Source organism: Salmo salar, chromosome 17, assembly GCF_965601325.2.
Source record: "Salmo salar chromosome 17, fSalSal1, whole genome shotgun sequence".
NCBI lineage: Eukaryota > Metazoa > Chordata > Actinopteri > Salmoniformes > Salmonidae > Salmo > Salmo salar.
The window spans coordinates 28,487,787-28,513,850 of NC_138307.1; the positions used below are offsets into that span (position 1 = coordinate 28,487,787).

The 26,064-nt window shown below is 44.1% G+C and overlaps 1 protein-coding gene across 6 annotated transcripts in view; it reads right to left on the bottom strand.

Annotated features, from left to right (window-relative positions):
* The window catches only part of vps8 (VPS8 subunit of CORVET complex), a 194,367-nt gene that overhangs the window by 156,659 nt on the left and 11,644 nt on the right, over positions 1–26,064 (bottom strand). For all 6 annotated transcript variants that reach the window (XM_082963732.1, XM_082963730.1, XM_082963731.1 and 3 more), the window contains exons 7-8: positions 23,255–23,466; positions 23,091–23,158 (exon numbers count right to left, since the gene is read on the bottom strand). In XM_082963732.1, the coding sequence (XP_082819858.1) occupies positions 23,091–23,158; positions 23,255–23,466 (280 nt within the window). The remainder of the gene's footprint in view (positions 1–23,090; positions 23,159–23,254; positions 23,467–26,064) is intronic.

Consider the following 26,064-nt stretch of genomic DNA (forward strand, 5'->3'; position numbering starts at 1 on the left):
GTTATAGACTGTTATAGACTGGGCCTGTTATAGACTGTTATAGACTGGGCCTGTTATAGTCTGTTATAGACTGGGCCTGTTATAGTCTGTTATAGACTGGGCCTGTTATATCTGTTATAGACTCGGCCTGTTATAGTCTGTTATAGACTGGGCCTGTTATAGTCTGTTATAGACTGGGCCTGTTATAGACTGTTATAGACTGGGCCTGTTATAGTCTGTTATAGACTGGGCCGGCTATAGTCTGTTACAGACTGGGCCTGCTATAGTCTGTTACAGACTGGGCCTGCTATAGTCTGTTACAGACTGGGCCTGCTATAGTCTGTTACAGACTGGGCCTGCTATAGTCTGTTACAGACTGGGCCTGCTATAGTCTGTTACAGACTGGGCCTGCTATAGTCTGTTATAGACTGGGCCTGTTATAGTCTGTTATAGACTGGGCCTGTTATAGTCTGTTATAGACTGGGCCTGTTATAGTCTGTTACAGACTGGGCCTGTTATAGTCTGTTATAGACTGGGCCTGTTATAGTCTGTTATAGACGGGGCCTGTTATAGACGGGGCCTGTTATAGTCTGTTATAGACGGGGCCTGCTATAGTCTGTTATAGTCTGGGCCTGTTATAGTCTGTTATAGAATGGGCCTGTTATAGTCTGTTATAGTCTGGGCCTGTTATAGTCTGTTATAGACTGGGCCTGTTATAGACTGTTATAGACTGGGCCTGTTATAGTCTGTTATAGACTGTTATAGACTGGGCCTGTTATAGTCTGTTATAGTCTGGGCCTGTTATAGTCTGTTATAGTCTGGGCCTGCTATAGTCTGTTATAGTCGGGGCCTGCTATAGTCTGTTATAGACGGGGCCTGCTATAGTCTGTTATAGACTGGGCCTGCTATAGTCTGTTATAGACTGGGCCTGTTATAGTCTGTTATAGACTGGGCCTGTTATAGACTGTTATAGACTGGGCATGCTAAAGTCCGTTATAGACTGGGCCGGCTATAGTCTGTTACAGACTGGGCCTGCTATAGTCTGTTACAGACTGGGCCTGCTATAGTCTGTTACAGACTGGGCCTGCTATAGTCTGTTACAGACTGGGCCTGCTATAGTCTGTTACAGACTGGGCCTGCTATAGTCTGTTATAGACTGGGCCTGCTATATCTGTTATAGACTGGGCCTGCTATAGTCTGTTATAGACTGGGCCTGTTATAGTCTGTTACAGACTGGGCCTGTTATAGTCTGTTATAGACTGGGCCTGTTATAGTCTGTTATAGACGGGGCCTGTTATAGACGGGGCCTGTTATAGTCTGTTATAGACGGGGCCTGCTATAGTCTGTTATAGTCTGGGCCTGTTATAGTCTGTTATAGAATGGGCCTGTTATAGTCTGTTATAGTCTGGGTCTGTTATAGTCTGTTATAGACTGGGCCTGTTATAGACTGTTATAGACTGGGCCTGTTATAGTCTGTTATAGACTGTTATAGACTGGGCCTGTTATAGTCTGTTATAGTCTGGGCCTGTTATAGTCTGTTATAGTCTGGGCCTGCTATAGTCTGTTATATTCTGGGCCTGCTATAGTCTGTTATAGTCTGGGCCTGCTATAGTCTGTTATAGACGGGGCCTGCTATAGTCTGTTATAGACTGGGCCTGCTATAGTCTGTTATAGACTGGGCCTGCTATAGTCTGTTATAGACTGGGACTGTTATAGTCTGTTATAGACTGGGACTGTTATAGTCTGTTATAGACTGGGCCTGTTATAGTCTGTTATAGACGGGGCCTGTTATAGTCTGTTATAGACTGGGCCTGTTATAGTCTGTTATAGACTGGGCCTGTTATAGTCTGTTATAGACGGGGCCTGTTATAGTCTGTTATAGACTGGGCCTGTTATAGTCTGTTATAGACTGGGCCTGTTATAGTCTGTTATAGACTGGGCCTGTTATAGTCTGTTACAGACTGGGCCTGTTATAGTCTGTTATAGACTGGGCCTGTTATAGTCTGTTATAGACGGGGCCTGTTATAGACGGGGCCTGTTATAGTCTGTTATAGACGGGGCCTGCTATAGTCCGTTATAGTCTGGGCCTGTTATAGTCCGTTATAGTCTGGGCCTGCTATAGTCCGTTATAGACTGGGCCTGCTATAGTCTGTTACAGACTGGGCCTGCTATAGTCCGTTACAGACTGGGCCTGCTATAGTCTGTTACAGACTGGGCCTGCTATAGTCTGTTACAGACTGGGCCTGCTATAGTCTGTAACAGACTGGGCCTGCTATAGTCTGTTATAGACTGGGCCTGCTATATCTGTTATAGACTGGGCCTGTTATAGTCTGTTATAGACTGGGCCTGTTATAGTCTGTTATAGTCTGGGCCTGTTATAGTCTGTTATAGTCTGGGCCTGTTATAGTCTGTTATAGACTGGGCCTGTTATAGACTGTTATAGACTGGGCCTGTTATAGTCTGTTATAGATTGGGCCAGTTATAGTCTGTTATAGACTGGGCCTGTTATATCTGTTATAGACTCGGCCTGTTATAGTCTGTTATAGACTGGGCCTGTTATAGTCTGTTATAGACTGGGCCTGTTATAGACTGTTATAGACTGGGCATGCTAAAGTCCGTTATAGACTGGGCCGGCTATAGTCTGTTACAGACTGGGCCTGCTATAGTCTGTTACAGACTGGGCCTGCTATAGTCTGTTACAGACTGGGCCTGCTATAGTCTGTTACAGACTGGGCCTGCTATAGTCTGTTACAGACTGGGCCTGCTATAGTCTGTTATAGACTGGGCCTGTTATAGTCTGTTATAGACTGGGCCTGTTATAGTCTGTTATAGACTGGGCCTGTTATAGTCTGTTACAGACTGGGCCTGTTATAGTCTGTTATAGACTGGGCCTGTTATAGTCTGTTATAGACGGGGCCTGTTATAGACGGGGCCTGTTATAGTCTGTTATAGACGGGGCCTGCTATAGTCTGTTATAGTCTGGGCCTGTTATAGTCTGTTATAGAATGGGCCTGTTATAGTCTGTTATAGTCTGGGCCTGTTATAGTCTGTTATAGACTGGGCCTGTTATAGACTGTTATAGACTGGGCCTGTTATAGTCTGTTATAGACTGTTATAGACTGGGCCTGTTATAGTCTGTTATAGTCTGGGCCTGTTATAGTCTGTTATAGTCTGGGCCTGCTATAGTCTGTTATATTCTGGGCCTGCTATAGTCTGTTATAGTCTGGGCCTGCTATAGTCTGTTATAGACGGGGCCTGCTATAGTCTGTTATAGACTGGGCCTGCTATAGTCTGTTATAGACTGGGCCTGCTATAGTCTGTTATAGACTGGGACTGTTATAGTCTGTTATAGACTGGGACTGTTATAGTCTGTTATAGACTGGGCCTGTTATAGTCTGTTATAGACTGGGCCTGTTATAGTCTGTTATAGACTGTTATAGACTGGGCCTGTTATAGTCTGTTATAGACTGGGCCTGTTATAGTCTGGGCCTGTTATAGTCTGTTATAGACTGGGCCTGTTATAGTCTGTTATAGACTGGGCCTGTTATAGTCTGTTATAGACTGGGCCTGTTATAGTCTGGGCCTGTTATAGTCTGTTATAGACTGGGCCTGTTATAGTCTGGGCCTGTTATAGTCTGTTATAGACTGGGCCTGTTATAGTCTGTTATAGTCTGGGCCTGTTATAGACTGGGCCTGTTATAGTCTGATATAGTCTGGGCCTGTTATAGTCTGGGCCTGTTATAGTCTGTTATAGACTGGGCCTGTTATAGTCTGTTATAGTCTGGGCCTGTTATAGTCTGTTATAGACGTGGCCTGTTATAGTCTGTTATAGACGTGGCCTGTTATAGTCTGTTATAGACTGGGCCTGTTATAGTCTGTTATAGACTGGGCCTGTTATAGTCTGTTATAGACTGGGCCTGTTATAGTCTGTTATAGACTGGGCCTGTTATAGACTGGGCCTGTTATAGTCTGTTATAGACTGGGCCTGTTATAGTCTGTTATAGACTGGGCCTGTTATAGTCTGTTATAGACTGGGCCTGTTATAGTCTGTTATAGACTCGGCCTGTTATAGTCTGTTATAGACTGGGCCTGTTATAGTCTTATAGACTGGGCCTGTTATAGTCTGTTATAGACTGGGCCTGTTATAGTCTGTTATAGTCTGTTATAGTCTGGGCCTGTTATAGTCTGTTATAGACTTGGCCTGTTATAGTCTGTTATAGACTGGGCCTGCTATAGTCTGTTATAGACTGGGCCTGTTATAGTCTGTTATAGTCTGGGCCTGTTATAGTCTGTTGTAGACGTGGCCTGTTATAGTCTGTTATAGACTGGGCCTGTTATAGTCTGTTATAGACTGGGCCTGTTATAGTCTGTTATAGACTGGGCCTGTTATAGACTGGGCCTGTTATAGTCTGTTATAGACTGGGCCTGTTATAGTCTGTTATAGTCTGTTATAGTCTGGGCCTGTTATAGTCTGTTATAGACTTGGCCTGTTATAGTCTGTTATAGACTGGGCCAGTTATAGACTGGGCCTGTTATAGTCTGTTATAGACTGGGCCTGTTATAGTCTGATATAGTCTGGGCCTGTTATAGTCTGGGCCTGTTATAGTCTGTTATAGACTGGGCCTGTTATAGTCTGTTATAGTCTGGGCCTGTTATAGTCTGTTATAGACGTGGCCTGTTATAGTCTGTTATAGACGTGGCCTGTTATAGTCTGTTATAGACTGGGCCTGTTATAGTCTGTTATAGACTGGGCCTGTTATAGTCTGTTATAGACTGGGCCTGTTATAGTCTGTTATAGACTGGGCCTGTTATAGACTGGGCCTGTTATAGTCTGTTATAGACTGGGCCTGTTATAGTCTGTTATAGACTGGGCCTGTTATAGTCTGTTATAGACTGGGCCTGTTATAGTCTGTTATAGACTCGGCCTGTTATAGTCTGTTATAGACTGGGCCTGTTATAGTCTGTTATAGACTGGGCCTGTTATAGTCTGTTATAGACTGGGCCTGTTATAGTCTGTTATAGTCTGTTATAGTCTGGGCCTGTTATAGTCTGTTATAGACTTGGCCTGTTATAGTCTGTTATAGACTGGGCCTGCTATAGTCTGTTATAGACTGGGCCTGTTATAGTCTGTTATAGTCTGGGCCTGTTATAGTCTGTTGTAGACGTGGCCTGTTATAGTCTGTTATAGACTGGGCCTGTTATAGTCTGTTATAGACTGGGCCTGTTATAGTCTGTTATAGACTGGGCCTGTTATAGACTGGGCCTGTTATAGTCTGTTATAGACTGGGCCTGTTATAGTCTGTTATAGTCTGTTATAGTCTGGGCCTGTTATAGTCTGTTATAGACTTGGCCTGTTATAGTCTGTTATAGACTGGGCCAGTTATAGACTGGGCCTGTTATAGTCTGTTATAGACTGGGCCTGTTATAGTCTGTTATAGACTGGGCCTGTTATAGTCTGTTATAGACTGGGCCTGTTATAGTCTGTTATAGACGTGGCCTGTTATAGTCTGTTATAGACTGGGCCTGTTATAGTCTGTTATAGACTGGGCCTGTTATAGTCTGTTATAGACTGGGCCTGTTATAGTCTGTTATAGACTGGGCCTGTTATAGACTGGGCCTGTTATAGTCTGTTATAGACTGGGCCTGTTATAGTCTGTTATAGACTGGGCCTGTTATAGTCTGTTATAGACGGGGCCTGTTATAGTCTGTTATAGACGGGGCCTGTTATAGTCTGTTATAGACTGGGCCTGTTATAGTCTGTTATAGACTGGGCCTGTTATAGTCTGTTATAGACTGGGCCTGTTATAGTCTGTTATAGACTGGGCCAGTTATAGTCTGTTATAGACTGGGCCAGTTATAGACTGGCCCTGTTATAGTCTGTTATAGACTGGGCCTGTTATAGTCTGTTATAGACGGGGCCTGTTATAGTCTGTTATAGACGGGGCCTGTTATAGTCCGTTATAGTCTGGGCCTGTTATAGTCCGTTATAGACTGGGCCTGTTATAGTCCGTTATAGACTGGGCCTGTTATAGTCCGTTATAGTCTGGGCCTGTTATAGTCCGTTATAGTCTGGGCCTGTTATAGTCCGTTATAGTCTGGGCCTGTTATAGTCCGTTATAGACTGGGCATGCTATAGTCTGTTATAGACAGGGCCTGCTATAGTCTGTTACAGACTGGGCCTGCTATAGTCTGTTACAGACTGGGCCTGCTATAGTCTGTTACAGACTGGGCCTGCTATAGTCTGTTACAGACTGGGCCTGCTATAGTCTGTTATAGACTGGGCCTGCTATAGTCTCTTATAGACTGGGCCTGCTATAGTCTGTTATAGACTGGGCCTGTTATAGTCTGTTATAGACTGGGACTGTTATAGTCTGTTATAGACTGGGCCTGTTATAGTCTGTTATAGACTGGGCCTGTTATAGTCTGTTATAGACTGGGCCTGTAATAGTCTGTTATAGACTGGGCCTGTTATAGTCTGTTACAGACTGGGCCTGTTATAGTCTGTTACAGACTGGGCCTGTTATAGTCTGTTATAGACTGGGCCTGTTATAGTCTGTTATAGACGGGGCCTGTTATAGACGGGGCCTGTTATAGTCTGTTATAGACTGGGACTGTTATAGTCTGTTATAGACTGGGACTGTTATAGTCTGTTATAGACTGGGCCTGTTATAGTATGTTATAGACTGTTATAGACTGGGCCTGTTATAGTCTGTTATAGACGGGGCCTGTTATAGTCTGTTATAGACTGGGCCTGCTATAGTCTGTTATAGTCTGGGCCTGTTATAGTCTGTTATAGACTGGGCCTGTTATAGACTGGGCCTGTTATAGTCTGTTATAGACTGTTATAGACTGGGCCTGTTATAGACTGGGCCTGTTATAGTCTGTTATAGACTGGGCCTGTTATAGTCTGTTATAGACTGGGCCTGTTATAGTCTGTTATAGACTGGGCCTGTTATAGTCTGTTATAGACTGTTATAGACTGGGCCTGTTATAGTCTGTTATAGACGGGGCCTGTTATAGTCTGTTATAGACTGGGCCTGCTATAGTCTGTTATAGTCTGGGCCTGTTATAGTCTGTTATAGACTGGGCCTGTTATAGACTGGGCCTGTTATAGTCTGTTATAGACTGTTATAGACTGGGCCTGTTATAGACTGGGCCTGTTATAGTCTGTTATAGACTGGGCCTGTTATAGTCTGTTATAGACTGGGCCTGTTATAGTCTGTTATAGACTGGGCCTGTTATAGTCTGTTATAGACGGGGCCTGTTATAGTCTGTTATAGACTGGGCCTGTTATAGTCTGTTATAGACTGGGCCTGTTATAGTCTGTTATAGACGGGGCCTGTTATAGTCTGTTATAGACTGGGCCTGTTATAGTCTGTTATAGACTGGGCCTGTTATAGTCTGTTATAGACTGGGCCTGTTATAGTCTGTTACAGACTGGGCCTGTTATAGTCTGTTATAGACTGGGCCTGTTATAGTCTGTTATAGACGGGGCCTGTTATAGACGGGGCCTGTTATAGTCTGTTATAGACGGGGCCTGCTATAGTCCGTTATAGTCTGGGCCTGTTATAGTCCGTTATAGTCTGGGCCTGCTATAGTCCGTTATAGACTGGGCCTGCTATAGTCTGTTACAGACTGGGCCTGCTATAGTCCGTTACAGACTGGGCCTGCTATAGTCTGTTACAGACTGGGCCTGCTATAGTCTGTTACAGACTGGGCCTGCTATAGTCTGTAACAGACTGGGCCTGCTATAGTCTGTTATAGACTGGGCCTGCTATATCTGTTATAGACTGGGCCTGTTATAGTCTGTTATAGACTGGGCCTGTTATAGTCTGTTATAGTCTGGGCCTGTTATAGTCTGTTATAGTCTGGGCCTGTTATAGACTGTTATAGACTGGGCCTGTTATAGACTGTTATAGACTGGGCCTGTTATAGTCTGTTATAGATTGGGCCAGTTATAGTCTGTTATAGACTGGGCCTGTTATATCTGTTATAGACTCGGCCTGTTATAGTCTGTTATAGACTGGGCCTGTTATAGTCTGTTATAGACTGGGCCTGTTATAGACTGTTATAGACTGGGCATGCTAAAGTCCGTTATAGACTGGGCCGGCTATAGTCTGTTACAGACTGGGCCTGCTATAGTCTGTTACAGACTGGGCCTGCTATAGTCTGTTACAGACTGGGCCTGCTATAGTCTGTTACAGACTGGGCCTGCTATAGTCTGTTACAGACTGGGCCTGCTATAGTCTGTTACAGACTGGGCCTGCTATAGTCTGTTATAGACTGGGCCTGTTATAGTCTGTTATAGACTGGGCCTGTTATAGTCTGTTATAGACTGGGCCTGTTATAGTCTGTTACAGACTGGGCCTGTTATAGTCTGTTATAGACTGGGCCTGTTATAGTCTGTTATAGACGGGGCCTGTTATAGACGGGGCCTGTTATAGTCTGTTATAGACGGGGCCTGCTATAGTCTGTTATAGTCTGGGCCTGTTATAGTCTGTTATAGAATGGGCCTGTTATAGTCTGTTATAGTCTGGGCCTGTTATAGTCTGTTATAGACTGGGCCTGTTATAGACTGTTATAGACTGGGCCTGTTATAGTCTGTTATAGACTGTTATAGACTGGGCCTGTTATAGTCTGTTATAGTCTGGGCCTGTTATAGTCTGTTATAGTCTGGGCCTGCTATAGTCTGTTATAGTCGGGGCCTGCTATAGTCTGTTATAGACGGGGCCTGCTATAGTCTGTTATAGACTGGGCCTGCTATAGTCTGTTATAGACTGGGCCTGTTATAGTCTGTTATAGACTGGGCCTGTTATAGACTGTTATAGACTGGGCATGCTAAAGTCCGTTATAGACTGGGCCGGCTATAGTCTGTTACAGACTGGGCCTGCTATAGTCTGTTACAGACTGGGCCTGCTATAGTCTGTTACAGACTGGGCCTGCTATAGTCTGTTACAGACTGGGCCTGCTATAGTCTGTTACAGACTGGGCCTGCTATAGTCTGTTATAGACTGGGCCTGCTATATCTGTTATAGACTGGGCCTGCTATAGTCTGTTATAGACTGGGCCTGTTATAGTCTGTTACAGACTGGGCCTGTTATAGTCTGTTATAGACTGGGCCTGTTATAGTCTGTTATAGACGGGGCCTGTTATAGACGGGGCCTGTTATAGTCTGTTATAGACGGGGCCTGCTATAGTCTGTTATAGTCTGGGCCTGTTATAGTCTGTTATAGAATGGGCCTGTTATAGTCTGTTATAGTCTGGGTCTGTTATAGTCTGTTATAGACTGGGCCTGTTATAGACTGTTATAGACTGGGCCTGTTATAGTCTGTTATAGACTGTTATAGACTGGGCCTGTTATAGTCTGTTATAGTCTGGGCCTGTTATAGTCTGTTATAGTCTGGGCCTGCTATAGTCTGTTATATTCTGGGCCTGCTATAGTCTGTTATAGTCTGGGCCTGCTATAGTCTGTTATAGACGGGGCCTGCTATAGTCTGTTATAGACTGGGCCTGCTATAGTCTGTTATAGACTGGGCCTGCTATAGTCTGTTATAGACTGGGACTGTTATAGTCTGTTATAGACTGGGACTGTTATAGTCTGTTATAGACTGGGCCTGTTATAGTCTGTTATAGACGGGGCCTGTTATAGTCTGTTATAGACTGGGCCTGTTATAGTCTGTTATAGACTGGGCCTGTTATAGTCTGTTATAGACGGGGCCTGTTATAGTCTGTTATAGACTGGGCCTGTTATAGTCTGTTATAGACTGGGCCTGTTATAGTCTGTTATAGACTGGGCCTGTTATAGTCTGTTACAGACTGGGCCTGTTATAGTCTGTTATAGACTGGGCCTGTTATAGTCTGTTATAGACGGGGCCTGTTATAGACGGGGCCTGTTATAGTCTGTTATAGACGGGGCCTGCTATAGTCCGTTATAGTCTGGGCCTGTTATAGTCCGTTATAGTCTGGGCCTGCTATAGTCCGTTATAGACTGGGCCTGCTATAGTCTGTTACAGACTGGGCCTGCTATAGTCCGTTACAGACTGGGCCTGCTATAGTCTGTTACAGACTGGGCCTGCTATAGTCTGTTACAGACTGGGCCTGCTATAGTCTGTAACAGACTGGGCCTGCTATAGTCTGTTATAGACTGGGCCTGCTATATCTGTTATAGACTGGGCCTGTTATAGTCTGTTATAGACTGGGCCTGTTATAGTCTGTTATAGTCTGGGCCTGTTATAGTCTGTTATAGTCTGGGCCTGTTATAGTCTGTTATAGACTGGGCCTGTTATAGACTGTTATAGACTGGGCCTGTTATAGTCTGTTATAGATTGGGCCAGTTATAGTCTGTTATAGACTGGGCCTGTTATATCTGTTATAGACTCGGCCTGTTATAGTCTGTTATAGACTGGGCCTGTTATAGTCTGTTATAGACTGGGCCTGTTATAGACTGTTATAGACTGGGCATGCTAAAGTCCGTTATAGACTGGGCCGGCTATAGTCTGTTACAGACTGGGCCTGCTATAGTCTGTTACAGACTGGGCCTGCTATAGTCTGTTACAGACTGGGCCTGCTATAGTCTGTTACAGACTGGGCCTGCTATAGTCTGTTACAGACTGGGCCTGCTATAGTCTGTTATAGACTGGGCCTGTTATAGTCTGTTATAGACTGGGCCTGTTATAGTCTGTTATAGACTGGGCCTGTTATAGTCTGTTACAGACTGGGCCTGTTATAGTCTGTTATAGACTGGGCCTGTTATAGTCTGTTATAGACGGGGCCTGTTATAGACGGGGCCTGTTATAGTCTGTTATAGACGGGGCCTGCTATAGTCTGTTATAGTCTGGGCCTGTTATAGTCTGTTATAGAATGGGCCTGTTATAGTCTGTTATAGTCTGGGCCTGTTATAGTCTGTTATAGACTGGGCCTGTTATAGACTGTTATAGACTGGGCCTGTTATAGTCTGTTATAGACTGTTATAGACTGGGCCTGTTATAGTCTGTTATAGTCTGGGCCTGTTATAGTCTGTTATAGTCTGGGCCTGCTATAGTCTGTTATAGTCTGGGCCTGCTATAGTCTGTTATAGACGGGGCCTGCTATAGTCTGTTATAGACTGGGCCTGCTATAGTCTGTTATAGACTGGGCCTGTTATAGTCTGTTATAGACTGGGCCTGTTATAGACTGTTATAGACTGGGCATGCTAAAGTCCGTTATAGACTGGGCCGGCTATAGTCTGTTACAGACTGGGCCTGCTATAGTCTGTTACAGACTGGGCCTGCTATAGTCTGTTACAGACTGGGCCTGCTATAGTCTGTTACAGACTGGGCCTGCTATAGTCTGTTACAGACTGGGCCTGCTATAGTCTGTTATAGACTGGGCCTGCTATATCTGTTATAGACTGGGCCTGCTATAGTCTGTTATAGACTGGGCCTGTTATAGTCTGTTACAGACTGGGCCTGTTATAGTCTGTTATAGACTGGGCCTGTTATAGTCTGTTATAGACGGGGCCTGTTATAGACGGGGCCTGTTATAGTCTGTTATAGACGGGGCCTGCTATAGTCTGTTATAGTCTGGGCCTGTTATAGTCTGTTATAGAATGGGCCTGTTATAGTCTGTTATAGTCTGGGTCTGTTATAGTCTGTTATAGACTGGGCCTGTTATAGACTGTTATAGACTGGGCCTGTTATAGTCTGTTATAGACTGTTATAGACTGGGCCTGTTATAGTCTGTTATAGTCTGGGCCTGTTATAGTCTGTTATAGTCTGGGCCTGCTATAGTCTGTTATATTCTGGGCCTGCTATAGTCTGTTATAGTCTGGGCCTGCTATAGTCTGTTATAGACGGGGCCTGCTATAGTCTGTTATAGACTGGGCCTGCTATAGTCTGTTATAGACTGGGCCTGCTATAGTCTGTTATAGACTGGGACTGTTATAGTCTGTTATAGACTGGGACTGTTATAGTCTGTTATAGACTGGGCCTGTTATAGTCTGTTATAGACTGGGCCTGTTATAGTCTGTTATAGACTGTTATAGACTGGGCCTGTTATAGTCTGTTATAGACTGGGCCTGTTATAGTCTGGGCCTGTTATAGTCTGTTATAGACTGGGCCTGTTATAGTCTGTTATAGACTGGGCCTGTTATAGTCTGTTATAGACTGGGCCTGTTATAGTCTGGGCCTGTTATAGTCTGTTATAGACTGGGCCTGTTATAGTCTGGGCCTGTTATAGTCTGTTATAGACTGGGCCTGTTATAGTCTGTTATAGTCTGGGCCTGTTATAGACTGGGCCTGTTATAGTCTGATATAGTCTGGGCCTGTTATAGTCTGGGCCTGTTATAGTCTGTTATAGTCTGGGCCTGTTATAGTCTGTTATAGACGTGGCCTGTTATAGTCTGTTATAGACGTGGCCTGTTATAGTCTGTTATAGACTGGGCCTGTTATAGTCTGTTATAGACTGGGCCTGTTATAGTCTGTTATAGACTGGGCCTGTTATAGTCTGTTATAGACTGGGCCTGTTATAGTCTGTTATAGACTGGGCCTGTTATAGACTGGGCCTGTTATAGTCTGTTACAGACTGGGCCTGCTATAGTCTGTTAAAAACTGGGCCTGCTATAGTCTGTTATAGACTGGGCCTGTTATAGTCTGTTATAGACTGGGCCTGTTATAGTCTGTTATAGACTGGGCCTGTTATAGTCTGTTACAGACTGGGCCTGTTATAGTCTGTTATAGACTGGGCCTGTTATAGTCTGTTATAGACGGGGCCTGTTATAGAAGGGGCCTGTTATAGTCTGTTATAGACGGGGCCTGCTATAGTCTGTTATAGTCTGGGCCTGTTATAGTCTGTTATAGAATGGGCCTGTTATAGTCTGTTATAGTCTGGGCCTGTTATAGTCTGTTATAGACTGGGCCTGTTATAGACTGTTATAGACTGGGCCTGTTATAGTCTGTTATAGACTGTTATAGACTGGGCCTGTTATAGTCTGTTATAGTCTGGGCCTGTTATAGTCTGTTATAGTCTGGGCCTGCTATAGTCTGTTATAGTCTGGGCCTGCTATAGTCTGTTATAGACGGGGCCTGCTATAGTCTGTTATAGACTGGGCCTGCTATAGTCTGTTATAGACTGGGCCTGTTATAGTCTGTTATAGACTGGGCCTGTTATAGACTGTTATAGACTGGGCATGCTAAAGTCCGTTATAGACTGGGCCGGCTATAGTCCGTTACAGACTGGGCCTGCTATAGTCTGTTACAGACTGGGCCTGCTATAGTCTGTTACAGACTGGGCCTGCTATAGTCTGTTACAGACTGGGCCTGCTATAGTCTGTTACAGACTGGGCCTGCTATAGTCTGTTACAGACTGGGCCTGCTATAGTCTGTTATAGACTGGGCCTGCTATATCTGTTATAGACTGGGCCTGTTATAGTCTGTTATAGACTGGGCCTGTTATAGTCTGTTACAGACTGGGCCTGTTATAGTCTGTTATAGACTGGGCCTGTTATAGTCTGTTATAGACGGGGCCTGTTATAGACGGGGCCTGTTATAGTCTGTTATAGACGGGGCCTGCTATAGTCTGTTATAGTCTGGGCCTGTTATAGTCTGTTATAGAATGGGCCTGTTATAGTCTGTTATAGTCTGGGCCTGTTATAGTCTGTTATAGACTGGGCCTGTTATAGACTGTTATAGACTGGGCCTGTTATAGTCTGTTATAGACTGTTATAGACTGGGCCTGTTATAGTCTGTTATAGTCTGGGCCTGTTATAGTCTGTTATAGTCTGGGCCTGCTATAGTCTGTTATATTCTGGGCCTGCTATAGTCTGTTATAGTCTGGGCCTGCTATAGTCTGTTATAGACGGGGCCTGCTATAGTCTGTTATAGACTGGGCCTGCTATAGTCTGTTATAGACTGGGCCTGCTATAGTCTGTTATAGACTGGGACTGTTATAGTCTGTTATAGACTGGGACTGTTATAGTCTGTTATAGACTGGGCCTGTTATAGTCTGTTATAGACTGGGCCTGTTATAGTCTGTTATAGACTGTTATAGACTGGGCCTGTTATAGTCTGTTATAGACTGGGCCTGTTATAGTCTGGGCCTGTTATAGTCTGTTATAGACTGGGCCTGTTATAGTCTGTTATAGACTGGGCCTGTTATAGTCTGTTATAGACTGGGCCTGTTATAGTCTGGGCCTGTTATAGTCTGTTATAGACTGGGCCTGTTATAGTCTGTTATAGTCTGGGCCTGTTATAGACTGGGCCTGTTATAGTCTGATATAGTCTGGGCCTGTTATAGTCTGGGCCTGTTATAGTCTGTTATAGACTGGGCCTGTTATAGTCTGTTATAGTCTGGGCCTGTTATAGTCTGTTATAGACGTGGCCTGTTATAGTCTGTTATAGACGTGGCCTGTTATAGTCTGTTATAGACTGGGCCTGTTATAGTCTGTTATAGACTGGGCCTGTTATAGTCTGTTATAGACTGGGCCTGTTATAGACTGGGCCTGTTATAGTCTGTTATAGACTGGGCCTGTTATAGTCTGTTATAGACTGGGCCTGTTATAGTCTGTTATAGACTGGGCCTGTTATAGTCTGTTATAGACTGGGCCTGTTATAGTCTGTTATAGACTCGGCCTGTTATAGTCTGTTATAGACTGGGCCTGTTATAGTCTGTTATAGACTGGGCCTGTTATAGTCTGTTATAGACTGGGCCTGTTATAGTCTGTTATAGTCTGTTATAGTCTGGGCCTGTTATAGTCTGTTATAGACTGGGCCTGTTATAGTCTGTTATAGACTCGGCCTGTTATAGTCTGTTATAGACTGGGCCTGTTATAGTCTGTTATAGACTGGGCCTGTTATAGTCTGTTATAGACTGGGCCTGTTATAGTCTGTTATAGTCTGTTATAGTCTGGGCCTGTTATAGTCTGTTATAGACTTGGCCTGTTATAGTCTGTTATAGACTGGGCCTGCTATAGTCTGTTATAGACTGGGCCTGTTATAGTCTGTTATAGTCTGGGCCTGTTATAGTCTGTTGTAGACGTGGCCTGTTATAGTCTGTTATAGACTGGGCCTGTTATAGTCTGTTATAGACTGGGCCTGTTATAGTCTGTTATAGACTGGGCCTGTTATAGACTGGGCCTGTTATAGTCTGTTATAGACTGGGCCTGTTATAGTCTGTTATAGTCTGTTATAGTCTGGGCCTGTTATAGTCTGTTATAGACTTGGCCTGTTATAGTCTGTTATAGACTGGGCCAGTTATAGACTGGGCCTGTTATAGTCTGTTATAGACTGGGCCTGTTATAGTCTGTTATAGACTGGGCCTGTTATAGTCTGTTATAGACTGGGCCTGTTATAGTCTGTTATAGACGTGGCCTGTTATAGTCTGTTATAGACTGGGCCTGTTATAGTCTGTTATAGACTGGGCCTGTTATAGTCTGTTATAGACTGGGCCTGTTATAGTCTGTTATAGACTGGGCCTGTTATAGACTGGGCCTGTTATAGTCTGTTATAGACTGGGCCTGTTATAGTCTGTTATAGACTGGGCCTGTTATAGTCTGTTATAGACGGGGCCTGTTATAGTCTGTTATAGACGGGGCCTGTTATAGTCTGTTATAGACTGGGCCTGTTATAGTCTGTTATAGACTGGGCCTGTTATAGTCTGTTATAGACTGGGCCTGTTATAGTCTGTTATAGACTGGGCCAGTTATAGTCTGTTATAGACTGGGCCAGTTATAGACTGGCCCTGTTATAGTCTGTTATAGACTGGGCCTGTTATAGTCTGTTATAGACGGGGCCTGTTATAGTCTGTTATAGACGGGGCCTGTTATAGTCCGTTATAGTCTGGGCCTGTTATAGTCCGTTATAGACTGGGCCTGTTATAGTCCGTTATAGACTGGGCCTGTTATAGTCCGTTATAGTCTGGGCCTGTTATAGTCCGTTATAGTCTGGGCCTGTTATAGTCCGTTATAGTCTGGGCCTGTTATAGTCCGTTATAGACTGGGCATGCTATAGTCTGTTATAGACAGGGCCTGCTATAGTCTGTTACAGACTGGGCCTGCTATAGTCTGTTACAGACTGGGCCTGCTATAGTCTGTTACAGACTGGGCCTGCTATAGTCTGTTACAGACTGGGCCTGCTATAGTCTGTTATAGACTGGGCCTGCTATAGTCTGTTATAGACTGGGCCTGCTATAGTCTGTTATAGACTGGGCCTGTTATAGTCTGTTATAGACTGGGACTGTTATAGTCTGTTATAGACTGGGCCTGTTATAGTCTGTTATAGACTGGGCCTGTTATAGTCTGTTATAGACTGGGCCTGTAATAGTCTGTTATAGACTGGGCCTGTTATAGTCTGTTATAGTCTGGGCCTGTTATAGTCTGTTACAGACTGGGCCTGTTATAGTCTGTTATAGACTGGGCCTGTTATAGTCTGTTATAGACGGGGCCTGTTATAGACGGGGCCTGTTATAGTCTGTTATAGACTGGGACTGTTATAGTCTGTTATAGACTGGGACTGTTATAGTCTGTTATAGACTGGGCCTGTTATAGTATGTTATAGACTGTTATAGACTGGGCCTGTTATAGTCTGTTATAGACGGGGCCTGTTATAGTCTGTTATAGACTGGGCCTGCTATAGTCTGTTATAGTCTGGGCCTGTTATAGTCTGTTATAGACTGGGCCTGTTATAGACTGGGCCTGTTATAGTCTGTTATAGACTGTTATAGACTGGGCCTGTTATAGACTGGGCCTGTTATAGTCTGTTATAGACTGGGCCTGTTATAGTCTGTTATAGACTGGGCCTGTTATAGTCTGTTATAGACTGGGCCTGTTATAGTCTGTTATAGACTGGGCCTGTTATAGTCTGTTATAGACTGGGCCTGTTATAGTCTGTTATAGACTGTTATAGTCTGTTATAGTCCGTTATAGTCTGGGCCTGTTATAGTCCGTTATAGTCTGGGCATGCTATAGTCCGTTATAGACTGGGCCTGCTATAGCCTGTTACAGACTGGGCCTGCTATAGTCTGTTACAGACTGGGCCTGCTATAGTCTGTTACAGACTGGGCCTGGTATAGTCTGTTACAGACTGGGCCTGCTATAGTCTGTTACAGACTGGGCCTGCTATAGTCTGTTATAGACTGGGCCTGTTATAGACTGGGCCTGCTATAGTCTGTTATAGACTGGGCCTGTTATAGACTGGGCCAGTTATAGACTGGGCCTGTTATAGTCTGTTATAGACTGGGCCTTTTATAGTTTGTTATAGACTGGGCCTGTTATAGTCTGTTATAGTCTGTTATAGTCTGGGCCTGTTATAGTCTGTTATAGACTTGGCCTGTTATAGTCTGTTATAGACTGGGCCTGCTATAGTCTGTTATAGACTGGGCCTGCTATAGTCTGTTATAGACTGGGCCTGTTATAGACTGGGCCTGTTATAGTCTGTTATAGACTGGGCCTGTTATAGACTGGGCCTGTTATAGTCTGGGCCTGTTATAGTCTGTTATAGACTGGGCCTGTTATAGTCTGGGCCTGTTTTAGTCTGTTATAGAGTGGGCCTGTTATAGTCTGTTATAGTCTGGGCCTGTTATAGACTGGGCCTGTTATAGTCTGTTACAGTCTGGGCCTGTTATAGACTGGGCCTGTTATAGTCTGTTATAGACTGGGCCTGTTATAGACTGGGCCTGTTATAGTCTGTTATAGACTGGGCCTGTTATAGTCTGTTATAGACTGGGCCTGTTATAGTCTGTTATAGACTGGGCCTGTTATAGTCTGTTATAGACTGGGCCTGTTATAGTCTGTTATAGACTGGGCCTGTTATAGTCTGTTATAGACTGGGCCTGTTATAGTCTGTTATAGACTGGGCCTGTTATAGTCTGTTATAGACTGGGCCTGTTATAGACTGGGCCTGTTATAGTCTGTTATAGACTGGGCCTGCTATAGTCTGTTATAGACTGGGCCTGCTATAGTCTGTTATAGACTGGGCCTGTTATAGTCTGTTATAGTCTGGGCCTGTTATAGTCTGTTATAGACTGGGCCTGTTATAGTCTGTTATAGACTGGGCCTGTTATAGTCTGTTATAGACTGGGCCTGTTATAGACTGGGCCTGTTATAGTCTGTTATAGACGGGGCCTGTTATAGTCTGTTATAGACGGGGCCTGTTATAGTCTGTTATAGACTGGCCCTGTTATAGTCTGTTATAGACTGGGCCTGTTATAGTCTGTTATAGACTGGGCCTGTTATAGTCTGTTATAGACTGGGCCAGTTATAGACTGGCCCTGTTATAGTCTGTTATAGACTGGGCCTGTTATAGTCTGTTATAGACTGGGCCTGTTATAGTCTGTTATAGTCTGTTATAGTCTGGGCCTGTCATAGTCTGTTATAGACTTGGCCTGTTATAGTCTGTTATAGACTGGGCCTGTTATAGTCTGTTATAGAGTGGGCCTGTTATAGTCTGTTATAGTCTGGGCCTGTTATAGACTGGGCCTGTTATAGTCTGTTATAGACTGGGCCTGTTATAGACTGGGCCTGTTATAGTCTGTTATAGACTGGGCCTGTTATAGTCTGTTATAGACTGGGCCTGTTATAGTCTGTTATAGACTGGGCCTGTTATAGTCTGTTATAGACTGGGCCTGTTATAGTCTGTTATAGACTGGGCCTGTTATAGACTGGGCCTGTTATAGTCTGTTATAGACTGGGCCTGTTATAGTCTGTTATAGACTGGGCCTGTTATAGTCTGTTATAGACTGGGCCTGTTATAGTCTGTTATAGACTGGGCCTGTTATAGTCTGTTATAGACTGGGCCTGTTATAGACTGGGCCTGTTATAGTCTGTTATAGACTGGGCCTGTTATAGTCTGTTATAGACTGGGCCTGTTATAGTCTGTTATAGACTGGGCCTGCTATAGTCTGTTATAGACTGGGCCTGTTATAGTCTGTTATAGTCTGGGCCTGTTATAGTCTGTTGTAGACGTGGCCTGTTATAGTCTGTTATAGACTGGGCCTGTTATAGTCTGTTATAGACTGGGCCTGTTATAGTCTGTTATAGACTGGGCCTGTTATAGACTGGGCCTGTTATAGTCTGTTATAGACGGGGCCTGTTATAGTCTGTTATAGACGGGGCCTGTTATAGTCTGTTATAGACTGGGCCTGTTATAGTCTGTTATAGACTGGCCCTGTTATAGTCTGTTATAGACTGGGCCTGTTATAGTCTGTTATAGACTGGGCCAGTTATAGACTGGCCCTGTTATAGTCTGTTATAGACTGGGCCTGTTATAGTCTGTTATAGACTGGGCCTGTTATAGTCTGTTATAGTCTGTTATAGTCTGGGCCTGTTATAGTCTGTTATAGACTGGGCCTGTTATAGTCTGTTATAGACTGGGCCTGCTATAGTCTGTTATAGACTGGGCCTGCTATAGTCTGTTATAGACTGGGCCTGCTATAGTCTGTTATAGACTGGGCCTGCTATAGACTGGGCCAGTTATAGACTGGGCCTGTTATAGTCTGTTATAGACTGGGCCTGTTATAGTCTGTTATAGACTGGGCCTGTTATAGTCTGTTATAGTCTGTTATAGTCTGGGCCTGTTATAGTCTGTTATAGACTGGGCCTGTTATAGTCTGTTATAGACTGGGCCTGCTATAGTCTGTTATAGACTGGGCCTGCTATAGTCTGTTATAGACTGGGCCTGTTATAGTCTGTTATAGTCTGTTATAGACTGGGCCTGTTATAGTCTGGGCCTGTTATAGTCTGTTATAGACTGGGCCTGTTATAGCCTGTTATAGACTGGGCCTGTTATAGTCTGTTATAGACTGGGCCTGTTATAGTCTGTTATAGACTGGGCCTGTTATAGACTGGGCCTGTTATAGTCTGTTATAGACTGGGCCTGTTATAGTCTGTTATAGACTGGGCCTGTTATAGTCTGTTATAGACTGGGCCTGTTATAGCCTGTTATAGACTGGGCCTGTTATAGTCTGTTATAGACTGGGCCTGTTATAGTCTGTTATAGACGGGGCCTGTTATAGACTGGGCCTGTTATAGTCTGTTATAGACTGGGCCTGTTATAGTCTGTTATAGTCTGGGCCTGTTATAGACTGGGCCTGTTATAGCCTGTTATAGACTGGGCCTGTTATAGCCTGTTATAGACTGGGCCTGTTATAGCCTGTTATAGACTGGGCCTGTTATAGCCTGTTATAGACGGGGCCTGTTATAGACTGGGCCTGTTATAGTCTGTTATAGTCTGTTATAGACTGGGCCTGTTATAGTCTGTTATAGACTGGGCCTGTTATAGCCTGTTATAGACTGGGCCTGTTATAGCCTGTTATAGACTGGGCCTGTTATAGCCTGTTATAGACTGGGCCTGTTATAGCCTGTTATAGACTGGGCCTGTTATAGCCTGTTATAGACTGGGCCTGTTATAGATCTGGGCCTGTTATAGTCTGTTATAGACTGGGCCTGTTATAGCCTGTTATAGACTGGGCCTGTTATAGCCTGTTATAGACTGGGCCTGTTATAGACTGGGCCTGTTATAGACTGGGCCTGTTATAGCCTGTTATAGACTGGGCCTGTTATAGCCTGTTATAGACTGGGCCTGTTATAGCCTGTTATAGACTGGGCCTGTTATAGCCTGTTATAGACTGGGCCTGTTATAGACTGGGCCTGTTATAGTCTGTTATAGTCTGGGCCTGTTATAGTCTGTTATAGACTGGGCCTGTTATAGTCTGTTATAGACTGGGCCTGTTATAGTCTGTTATAGACTGGGCCTGTTATAGTCTGTTATAGACTGGGGCCTGTTATAGTCTGGGCCTGTTATAGTCTGTTATAGACTGGGCCTGTTATAGCCTGTTATAGACTGGGCCTGTTATAGTCTGTTATAGACTGTTATAGTCTGGGCCTGTTATAGTCTGTTATAGACTGGGCCTGTTATAGCCTGTTATAGACTGGGCCTGTTATAGCCTGTTATAGACTGGGCCTGTTATAGCCTGTTATAGACTGGGCCTGTTATAGCCTGTTATAGACTGGGCCTGTTATAGCCTGTTATAGACTGGGCCTGTTATAGCCTGTTATAGACGGGCCTGTTATAGCCGTTATAGACTGGGCCTGTTATAGCCTGTTATAGACTGGGCCTGTTATAGCCTGTTATAGACTGGGCCTGTTATAGCCTGTTATAGACTGGGCCTGTTATAGCCTGTTATAGACTGGGCCTGTTATAGCCTGTTATAGACTGGGCCTGTTATAGCCTGTTATACGACTGGGCCTGTTATAGCCTGTTATAGTCTGGGCCTGTTATAGTCTGTTATAGACTGGGCCTGTTATAGTCTGTTATAGACTGGGCCTGTTATAGCCTGTTATAGACTGGGCCTGTTATAGTCTGTTATAGACTGGGCCTGTTATAGTCTGTTATAGACTGGGCCTGTTATAGCCTGTTATAGTCTGGGCCTGTTATAGCCTGTTATAGACTGGGCCTGTTATAGTCTGTTATAGTCTGGGCCTGTTATAGTCTGTTATAGACTGGGCCTGTTATAGTCTGTTATAGACTGGGCCTGTTATAGTCTGTTATAGTCTGGGCCTGTTATAGCCTGTTATAGTCTGGGCCTGTTATAGTCTGTTATAGTCTGGGCCTGTTATAGCCTGTTATAGACTGGGCCTGTTATAGTCTGTTATAGTCTGGGCCTGTTATAGCCTGTTATAGACTGGGCCTGTTATAGTCTGTTATAGTCTGGGCCTGTTATAGTCTGTTATAGACTGGGCCTGTTATAGTCTGTTATAGTCTGGGCCTGTTATAGTCTGTTATAGACTGGGCCTGTTATAGTCTGTTATAGTCTGTTATAGACTGGGCCTGTTATAGTCTGTTATAGTCTGGGCCTGTTATAGACTGTTATAGCCTGTTATAGTCTGTTATAGTCTGTTATAGACTGGGCCTGTTATAGTCTGTTATAGACTGGGCCTGTTATAGCCTGTTATAGCTCTGTTATAGTCTGGGCCTGTTATAGCCTGTTATAGACTGGGCCTGTTATAGTCTGTTATAGACTGGGCCTGTTATAGCCTGTTATAGACTGGGCTGTTATAGCCTGTTATAGCTGTTATAGACTGGGCCTGTTATAGTCTGTTATAGACTGGGCCTGTTATAGTCTGTTATAGACTGGGCCTGTTATACGGGCCTGTTATAGCCTGTTATAGACTGGGCCTGTTATAGACTGGGCCTGTTATAGCCTGTTATAGACTGGGCCTGTTATAGCCTGTTATAGGCCTGTTATAGACTGGGCCTGTTATAGACTGGGCCTGTTATAGCCTGTTATAGACTGGGCCTGTTATAGACTGGGCCTGTTATAGACTGGGCCTGTTATAGACTGGGCCTGTTATAGACTGGGCCTGTTATAGCCTGTTATAGACTGGGCCTGTTATAGACTGGGCCTGTTATAGACTGGGCCTGTTATAGACTGTTATAGACTGGGCCTGTTATAGCCTGTTATAGACTGGGCCTGTTATAGACTGTTATAGCCTGTTATAGACTGGGCCTGTTATAGCCTGTTATAGACTGGGCCTGTTATAGCCTGTTATAGACTGGGCCTGTTATAGCCTGTTATAGACTGGGCCTGTTATAGCCTGTTATAGTCTGTTATAGCCTGTTATAGCCTGTTATAGTGTTGATGTGTTTTGTATTTGGTAGCGGTTTGGTTGCTACTGTGTAATATTGTTCTTTATTTTGACGTTCTGCAGAACGTCATGTTTGCCTCAATTTGGACCAATTGGTTTAAATATCCACCTACACTATGTTCACCAGAGTGCAGTTGTAGATAAAACCTTCATGTTGTTGTACTCTATTTGGCCCTAACAGTTAGGCTTACACACTAATGCCAGATAAACACAATGAAAGAAAAAACTGTATGTAGCCTATAGATATGCAAACTAGTAAGACATTTATGGATTTTTTGATGCAATGTTTTCCCTTTATTCAACCCGCACGCCACCCACCCGCCCTTCATCCACACAATATTTCATGGCCCTGAACCCCCCCGCCCACAGTGTCCGCAGGGACTGCAGTCAACCAGTACATCACTCCCACTGTGTGCAGAGCAATACTGCCCCCTGCAGGTCACTGCAGGTAGCATCACACACACACACAATCTCTGAGGAGACAAATGAGTATTACCTGAAAGCCAGCTCAAACACAGAGCCACCACTGTCGTTGCACACTGCCAGCGTAGGGTCATCAGTGAACTGAGAGAGAGAGAGAGGGACAACAGAGGAGCTCAATAGAGACCATCTGAGCAGAAGACACATTTCCATTCAAGTTGACTTTTACTGCCAGACTACCTTGACATGTAAGACGGCGGTGCCGGGTGGGTGAGCGTCCGTAATGCTTCGCAGAAGCTTCCCATTGGCCAGATCCCACATGGTGATATGTCCCTTGGCGAAGCCACAGAGCAGGCGGGTGCAGTGGTGGTTGATGCTGAGGGCGGAGACGGCTCCATACTCCGCCCCTGTCGCCGTGCTTCCCAAGCACAAACGGAGAGCCTGGTTCAGATCTGAAATAAACCGCATTACCCATCAGGCAACACACTGTGGAGCCAAGCACTATGGGAGAGGCCACTCTTAACTCTTGTACTGTCATAGAACAACAGCAGTGACACTGGGACAGTCAGTCTTTAGAAAACATATGGAGATTTGTCAAAACACATTTTCTGCTTACAGCATAAATCAAACCAAAAACACGCTCCACACAGTAGTGAATGACAACCACACTAAATACAACAACACATGTCTGAACCAGCCAGATGAATGACAACCACACTAAATACAACAACACATGTCTGAACCAGCCGGATGAATGACAACCACACTAAATACAACAACACATGTCTGAACCAGCCAGATGAATGACAACCACACTAAATACAACAACACATGTCTGAACCAACCGGATGAATGACAACCACACTAAATACAACAACACATGTCTGAACCAGCCAGATGAATGACAACCACACTAAATACAACAACACATGTCTGAACCAGCCGGATGAATGACAACCACACTAAATACAACAACACATGTCTGAACCAGCCAGATGAATGACAACCACACTAAATACAACAACACATGTCTGAACCAACCGGATGAATGACAACCACACTAAATACAACAACACATGTCTGAACCAACCGGATGAATGACAACCACACTAAATACAACAACACATGTCTGAACCAGCCAGATGAATGACAACCACACTAAATACAACAACACAGGTCTGAACCAACCGGATGAATGACAACCACACTAAATACAACAACACATGTCTGAACCAGCCGGATGAATGACAACCACACTAAATACAACAACACATGTCTGAACCAGCCGGATGAATGACAACCACACTAAATACAACAACACATGTCTGAACCAGCCAGATGAATGACAACCACACTAAATACAACAACACATGTCTGAACCAGCCAGATGAATGACAACCACACTAAATACAACAACACATGTCTGAACCAACCGGATGAATGACAACCACACTAAATACAACAACACATGTCTGAACCAGCCGGATGAATGACAACCACACTAAATACAACAACACATGTCTGAACCAGCCGGATGAATGACAACCACACTAAATACAACAACACATGTCTGAACCAGCCGGATGAATGACAACCACACTAAATACAACAACACATGTCTGAACCAGCCGGATGAATGACAACCACACTAAATACAACAACACATGTCTGAACCAGCCAGATGAATGACAACCACACTAAATACAACAACACATGTCTGAACCAACCGGATGAATGACAACCACACTAAATACAACAACACATGTCTGAACCAGCCGGATGAATGACAACCACACTAAATACAACAACACATGTCTGAACCAGCCAGATGAATGACAACCACACTAAATACAACAACACATGTCTGAACCAGCCGGATGAATGACAACCACACTAAATACAACAACACATGTCTGAACCAACCGGATGAATGACAACCACACTAAATACAACAACACATGTCTGAACCAACCGGATGAATGACACACAGACAAACAACCTTATTCAAAAACCAGTTGGAGAAATTAAATAGCATGTGCAGACAATATGTTAACATGCTGATGTTGAGACCAATGTGTACAATATGACTGTACAGAGAGACCAATGTCTACAATATGACTGTACAGAGAGACGGCAATGTCTACAATATGACTGTACAGAGTAGAGGTCGACCGATTATGATTTTTCAACGCTGATACCGATACTGGTTATTGGAGGACCAAAAAAAGCCGATACCGATTAATCGGCCGATTTTTTTATTTGTAATAATGATAATTACAACATCACTGAATGAACACTTATTTTAACTTAATATAATACATAAATACTATCAATTTAGCCTCAAATAAATAATGAAACATGTTCAATTTGGTTTAAATAATGCAAAAACAAAGTGTTGGAGAAGAAAGTAAAAGTGCAATATGTGCCATGTAAAAAAGCTAACGTTTAAGTTCCTTGTTCAGAACATGAGAACATATGAAAGCTGGTGGTTCCTTTTAACATGAGTCTTCAATATTCCCAGGTAAGAAGTTTTAGGTTGTAGTTATTATAGGAATTATAGGACTTTTTCTCTCTATACGATTTGTATTTCATATACCTTTGACTATTGGATGTTCTTACACTGGCAATACTAAAGTGCCTGTAACAGTATAGCTTCCGTCCCTCTCCTCGCTCCTACCTGGGCTCGAACCAGGAACACATCGACAACAGCCACCCTCGAAGCAGCGTTACCCACGTAGAGGAAGGGGAACAACTACTCCAAGTCTCAGAGCGAGTGACGTTTGAAACGCTATTAGCGCGCACACGGCTAACTAGCTAGCCATTTCACATCGGTTACACCAGCCTAATCTCGGGAGTTGACAGGCTTGAAGTCATAAACAGCGCAATGCTTGAAGCACAGCAAAGAGCTGCTGGCAAAACGCACGAAAGTGCTGTTTGAATGAATGCTTACGAGCATGCTGGTGCCTACCACCGCTCAGTCAGACTGCTCTATCAAATCATAGACTTAATTATAACATAATAACACACAGGAATACGAGCCTTAGGTCATT